The 7346-nt window shown below is 39.9% G+C and overlaps 1 protein-coding gene across 5 annotated transcripts in view; it reads right to left on the bottom strand.

Moving 5' to 3' along the window:
- The window catches only part of rut (adenylate cyclase rutabaga), a 681419-nt gene continuing 674073 nt past the window's right edge, over window positions 1-7346 (bottom strand). For 4 of the 5 annotated variants that reach the window (XM_069827313.1, XM_069827315.1, XM_069827318.1 and 1 more), the window contains 3 exons: window positions 6236-6253; window positions 3365-3659; window positions 1-353 (listed from right to left, as the gene is read on the bottom strand). In XM_069827313.1, coding sequence (XP_069683414.1) covers window positions 1-353; window positions 3365-3659; window positions 6236-6253 — 666 coding nt within the window. The remainder of the gene's footprint in view (window positions 354-3364; window positions 3660-6235; window positions 6254-7346) is intronic. The other variant, XM_069827316.1, reaches the window with a different exon arrangement.

The following is a 7346-nucleotide window of genomic DNA, read 5'->3' as shown; positions in this document are numbered from 1 at the left end:
CTAGACGTCGCTGTCGGGATCTGTCTCGCTTCTCGGCTGCCCAAAGTTCCTGGTGATGCTCTCGGACATGGACCGGATGTTGGCCAGGTTGATGTCCGCGTCGGTGGCGACGGCCGCGAAGTAGTCGATGCGGTCGAGGTCGGACACACTGTCTGGCAAGGCATTGATATCGTCGTCGGTCCTGTAACAATTGTCGTACTCCGAGTCGTACAGAGCACTAAGCGAGTCCAAGCTCATCATCGCGTCAGAGTCGAAGATCCTCGAGGACGCCCTGGAGGACATGCTGGTGTTGTCGTCCATGTCTCCGTCGTGGCCGGCGTCGTTGAACACTGAGTTCACGTCACTCAGCGCACCTGTGCACAACAGACAAGCACATCAACTGTCTGAACCAGTCAGAAACTCTAATAATCAGGCATTTTTTTTATAAGTACGTCCGAAAAAGAAAACCGTAATTTTATGTCAAACCGTTCCCTCTGTACAACACTGAATTTGTATAGAAGTATCAAGTGTGGGTACTTTTTGAAAAGCTCTTAATGAGCACTATTCAAAAATAAAATAATATAGTTATATACAATAGAAGTAATTTATTACAGTTATATGAACACTTTTTAATGATTGAATAAAATTAATAAAATCGGTTAAAAACCAGACATGTTTCGGAGGAATGCTCCTCCATCTTCAGTGGTAGTACCACGACGCTGGTACAGATGTTCGACTGCGTAACTTAAGTAATTTAATAAAATAATATATTGGGTGTTCCATTTAAAATAAGAGAGTTGGAGTTACTTTCGGTTAAACCGGAAGTACAAAAAAACTCGGTAATACCACTATTGAGTTCTTAGTATATGGTTATCCTCACATACCAAGTTTCATGTCACTGAACCGTATGTTTCAAAAGTTATTTAGGTGGTGCGGGACTTTTAACTAACCCTGTGTATGAATGTTAACAGTATTCAATAAACTGTTGTTAAATATGGTCACAAAGTCATTTAAATATGCGCTCCTGCATACATGACATATGTCAAAAATGCAGATAGTAGGCCATTGACGATACAGAGGAGGAGAATTCGGTCGGCGCCGTGTATCTGGTCCCGGTATAGCTCAGATGGAAAGAGCGCCTAGCTCAGAGCTGAGAGGTCCCGGGTTCGATTCCCAGTGCCGAAACGAATTTTCCTCAAATTAAAAAGCAATTTCCATTCTTTTTCAATATTTCTCTCACTTTGACCTCCCATCTAACGTGAAAAACAAATCTTCAGTCGGCGGGAAAAGGTACATAAGTCAAAAAATAATAATTTTTCAGGAGAGACATTCTTTTTACTTTACGCTTAACTGAATATAAGTATAATAATGAAATTCATGTATGTTAAAGTAAGACCATTTTCAGTTTAAAATACAAGAAAATTTATTATTTCAAAAATTAGAAAAAAATATTAGACTTATGTGATTAGCAGGCTTCGAGACTTCGGACCCGATAGAGCAGTTCAGTGGGAAATCTGCACAACGGTGTACTGAGTATAGTGGTAAAGCGTACAGTGGGTGGGGGTACTGTAGAATGAATGCCAACAAATACGCAAAGGAAAACGCTCTGGATTTGAAGGTTCTGACGAATAATTTGGTTTTCATACAAACCTATTTTCGAACTGTGTCTGAAACTATTACACGGTTAGAAAAGTCAGAGCAAGAGATGCCGGAAGCCCTCAAATTAATTTAGAAAATGATGCAGAGAATTAATGAGACACCAAGTACACCGGTTACTGAACGTGTGAAACAGAAGTGGAAATCAATTTTATGTAAAAATAACGGATATAGAACACTGTGTAATATAAACAGCAAATTAGTGGACATAGAGTCACCCGAGAATAAAGGACTGTCTCTTAGAGACTGCAATGATGTTAGGTTTTTTCGTTTTGCTCCTATCATGTCATGCGATGTAGAGTGCAGCTTTCTACAGTACAAACTTTGGCAGATAACCGAAAAAGATTTACGTTTGAGACTCTGAGAATATATCTTGTAGTACATTGCAATTCGGTACTGTAACTGCACTTCCTAAAGACGACCAATAGGGTAAATGAAGAAATTAAAATTGCTACATGCTTATTTCCACCATTAACACTGTGAATAATTAAACATAAATGCTTATAAAAGACAGGAGAATAAATGCTTTTCACATTCTTTTGACATTATCATTGTGTAATGTATATTTACTTTCAGAATGTACATATGTGTTTCCCCATACTACCGTACTCTACTCTAAATAGCAACGTTGTTACCTCAACACATCTCTATCTACCTGCAGCGAGTCAACAACCTATAGTGCATGCACAGTAAACTTATTGTATCGGGTCCAATGTCTCGAAGCCTGGTGATTAGGTACAACAGAAAAATCGACTTTTTTTTACTTATGTGCCTTTTTCCGCCGACCAAAGAAATAAGTTTGGCGTTTACCAACTTTGAAGATGTAAATGTCTATTTTAAACACATCACTTCGAAGTTACTATTTTTTCTGTGTTTGCAATAAAGGTTTTGATTTCGAATTTTTTTCTATGCTTTCCTTCGACATTCACCTATCAATCATAAAAATTACAGTGCGATTGACTATCTTAGGAGCTTACTTACTTACTTACAAATGGCTTTTAAGGAACCCGAAGGTTCATTGCCGTCCTCACATAAGCCCACCAGCGGTCCCTATCCTGTGCAAGATTAATCCAGTCTCTATCATCATACCCCACCTCCCTCAAATCCATTTTAATATTATCCTCCCATCTACGTCTCGGCCTCCCTAAAGGTCTTTTTCCCTCCGGCCTCCCAACTAACACTGTTTATGCATTTCTGGATTCGCCCATACGTGCTACATGCTCTGCCCATCTCAAACGTCTGGATTTAATGTTCCTAATTATGTCAGGTGAAGAATACAATGCGTGCAGTTCTGTGTTGTGTAACTTTCTCCATTCTCCTGTAACTTCATCCCGCTTAGCCCCAAATATTTTCCTAAGCACCTTATTCTCAAACACCCTTAACCTATGTTCCTCTCTCAGAGTGAGAGTCCAAGTTTCACAACCATACAGAAGAACCGGTAATAAAACTATTTTATAAATTCTAACTTTCAGATTTTTTGACAGCAGACTGGATGATAAGAGCTTCTCAACTGAATAATAACAAGCATTTCCCATATTTATTCTGCGTTTAATTTCCTATCTTAGGAGCTACAACATGATAAATATTTAACACAGCGGGAAACTGATTTCTCCCTCCCTCTGGCTCTGGTATCGCCGTTTCTCTCACTCTTTCACAAAAGCCATCTATATCACAAAGCCGCAGCAATCTCCTCATATGCTGGAGATTTGCCGTGGAGAACAGTACGCACCTTCAGCGTCGGTCAGCCCGGTCTCGTTGAGCATCGAGATGTTCTCCAGTGCCGGGTCGTCAGTTGTGTACCCGGTCGACTCCCGGTCAGCGAGCAGCGGTTCCGAGGCAGCTCCCTCATCATCGTCATCGTCCTCCTCACTCCACTCGGACTGGCTCGTCTCTCCACCAAACACGTTCTCTTGCTGGTGCTGTTGTTGCTGCTGCTGCTGTTGTTGCTGTTGTTGTTGTTGCTGCTGCTGCTGTTGTTGTTGCTGTTTGGCCGTCTCCTCTAGAATTCGCTTCACTTCTGCCTCCTGATATGGGAACAAGCCAAATGAATTAACAAACGTCCATGCATGAGTTATGCTTCTTTGCAGATGGTCTCAAGGACTTCATGGATGCTCAACCTTGTACAGTTTCATAACAACTGACATCCCTTTTATTTTATAACTCCTGTACTTCATCAGTCTCCAGGCAGGAACAGCAAATCAAAGACAACAGTTTACTAAATGAAGCAACAAAATAATATCACAATCTAGTATATACAGTCGCGAAGCTCAATACGTAGTAAATATGCAAACATTAGATAGTTGCTCACCACTAGGATCGCTAATATCGCCTCATTACAGGTAATGCAAAATAGTACCGTCACAGTCTATTGTTTCTAGCACCCTCAAAACTCAAGCTTCGTGACTGTATATAGTAGAATGTGGTAATATAATTGAAAATTTTCTCAAATATAGGGGAGGGACACACAACAGATACCATGGAAAACCATAAAGTGTACGAGTGATAAAGTACTATAGTCCCGACGCTGTTATTCCCGGCGTGACTCCTCCTCTTTCTTTACGTCTTGGGAAGTCAAGGCTCTATAAAGTCTAGGTAGGTAGTATCGTCCGCCATTTTTGTTCTTTCGTTGCAAAGCTACCACAGACGAGGGATTTGCCACACCGTTAAATATTATCATATCGTAGCTCCTATGATAATAAATCAAACGAACTGTAATTCAGCAAATAATTGAGCGGCAAATAACGTCCTCGTGTGCTTTCTGCGAACGCAAACGAAAGAGCCAAAATGGCGGGCGATTATACTAAGTATTTATCGAGCCTTAGGAAATGGTTAACGTCTTCATCAGCGAATCAAAAGACGCACACGTTTAAATGTAGCCGACCTGCAACGTGATTGGCTGCCGGAAATTAGAGCGTCGGGACTATAGGTGCGATACTTCTTAATGCAATGGCAGGAACTTAAAAAAAAAGTTGCACACAATTAGCCAGTTGTGACTGCAGACACATTAATTATATTTTCAACACACTTTTCAGAGTATTGTTGTGACCCGGCAACACTGAAGGTATTGGTACAAGATGCAGACACTAAGTCTGTCACAAAATCCCACACTGAAACTTCGAACTCTCTACACACAACACATGGGATAAACGTCTGATTAGTATTGCATTATTTCTTGATGAACTGAAACTGAGAGATGGTACGCTATAACTTTACAAATCTGCAATACCAATACTTACTTACTTACAAATGGCTTTTAAGGAACCCGCAGGTTCATTGCCGCCCTCACCTAAGCCCGGTCCCTATCCTGTGCAAGATAAATCCAGTCTCTATCATCATACCACACCTCCCCCAAATCCATTTTAATATTAGCCTCCCATCTACGTCTCGGCCTCCCCAAAGGTATTTTTCCCGCCGGCCTCCCAATAAACACTCTATATGCATTTCTGGATTCGCCCATATGTGCTACATGCCCTGCCCATCTCAAACGTCTGGATTTAATGTTCCTAATTACGTCAGGTGAAGAATACAATGCGTGCAGCTCTGTGTTGTGTAACTTTCTCCATTCTCCTGTAACTTCATCCCTCTTAGCCTCAAATATTTTCCTAAGCACCTTATTCTCAAACACCCTTAACCTATGTTCCTCTCTCAAAGTGAGAGTCCAAGTTTCACAACCATACAGAACAACCGGTAATATAACTGTTTTATAAATTCTAACTTTCAGATTTTTTGACAGCAGACTGGATGATAAAAGCTTCTCAACCGAATAATAACAGGCATTTCCATATTTATTCTATGTGTAATTTCTATGTTTATTTAGAAGTCCTTAAATACTTGGAATGTCTCAAGAAGGAGAACTGCAATGCATCGAGAGCCTTCTGGCCTTTATTGACCTCAGACTCATATACAAATTTGTAACAGGGTGTCCAATCTCGCAGAATGTGACATTGGATTGGATCTCTGTATAATAATAATAATAATAATAATAATAATAATAATACTTACAAATGGCTTTTAAGGAACCCGGAGGTTCATTGCCGCCCTCACATAAACCCGCCATCGGTCCCTATCCTGAGCAAGATTAATCCACTCTCTATCATCATATCCCACCTCCCTCAAATACATTTTAATATTATCCTCCCATCTACGTCTCGGCCTCCCCAAAGGTCTTTTTCTCTCCGGCCTCCCAATAAACACTCTATATGCATTTCTGGATTCGCCCATACGTGCTACATGCCCTGCCCATCTCAAACGTCTGGATTTAATGTTCCTAATTATGTCAGGTGAAGAATACAATGCGTGCAGTTCTGTGTTGTGTAACTTTCTCCATTCTCCTGTAACTTCATCCCCCTTAGCCCCAAATATTTTCCTAAGCACCTTATTCTCAAACACCTTTAACCTATGTTCCTCTCTCAAAGTGAGAGTTTGCAAACATAAAAAATTTACACTTGCTTTTGAATAACGTTAGTATACATGAATGTAGTTAAATATGTCGACAACTCTTTGACTAGACCTTTACAAGATCACGATCTGTGGTTTGTACTAAGTGAGCCAACTCATTGCACTACGTATGGATTAGAAAGAAAACTCCTGATTTACTCACCAGCTCTTCATCCCCACACTTTGTTTGCAGAAAAGAAAATACAATATTAGTACATTAATTTAATATGTCCAGTTTAATTTTTATGGCAGAGAATTTCTAATAAAATTAAAGAAACCACGCGAGTTGGTTCGAATGGCCAGTGGCTCAGCAAATCTTGATTTACTTCATCTAACTTCAAATGGGTGAATAGGCTGAGAAAGAAACTTCCCATCAGGCCTGGGAGTAGGCTATAAGTTGAATGGCTGTTTCAAAAAGGACATGAAATATCATCTAACTGCAGTTCATTGTAATCTTCGTGATTTCCAATTTTTTGTATAACTTCAATGTTCGAGTATGTGTTGCTCTATGTAATCGTTATTCTTAGTTATTTCGTATAATTTCAATCCATTAATTTTTATGTAACATTTTCATAATGTCAGAAACTTGTGTGCAAGTCTATTTACAGCTAATAAATATACAGAGTTTGGGTATGGATAAAATAAAAACGCCGTAAAACATTTACTGCTCAACTTCATTTCTTGAAACTTTGTGCATACAACACTGAAAGATGGGAGATTCCTCAGAGCTCAACATGACCCCCATTGCGCACCCTGCACAACTCATAACGGTGATGCAATTCAGCCCATGTCCGTTGTAACATAAGAGGGGTGATTTGTTGAAAAGCTTGAGTAATTTTTACTCTCAGATCATCAATGTTCCTGGGTTTCTGTGAACAGACAATGTCTTCAACAAAACCCCACACGAAGAAGTCAGAAGGGGTTAGATCTGGAGAGTTTGGGGGCCAAGCCAAGGGATAGCTGCTTCTCGTACTGGGTTTCGCCAGTGACCTCCTGCATGTTTTTTTAACACAGGACCTGTTTCTACAAATGTTCGATACCACGACGTTATTAAATCGTATTTAGGTACATTACGCACACCATACTCACATCGAAATTCCCTTTGAACTCTTTTAACACTCTAAAATTTAGCATACCAAAGAACACATTGTGCCCGCTGTTGATTTGTAGTAGCCATTTTAATCATCTACGATTTTCATTTGTCTTTTCAGATTATGCATTGTTGATTGTCATATAATGGAAACTCCCATCTTTTAATCATAATATAACCAGCA

This window comes from Periplaneta americana, chromosome 6, assembly GCF_040183065.1.
Source record: "Periplaneta americana isolate PAMFEO1 chromosome 6, P.americana_PAMFEO1_priV1, whole genome shotgun sequence".
NCBI classification, from domain to species: Eukaryota; Metazoa; Arthropoda; class Insecta; order Blattodea; family Blattidae; genus Periplaneta; species Periplaneta americana.
This window is presented reverse-complemented; position numbering and strand designations above follow the sequence as displayed.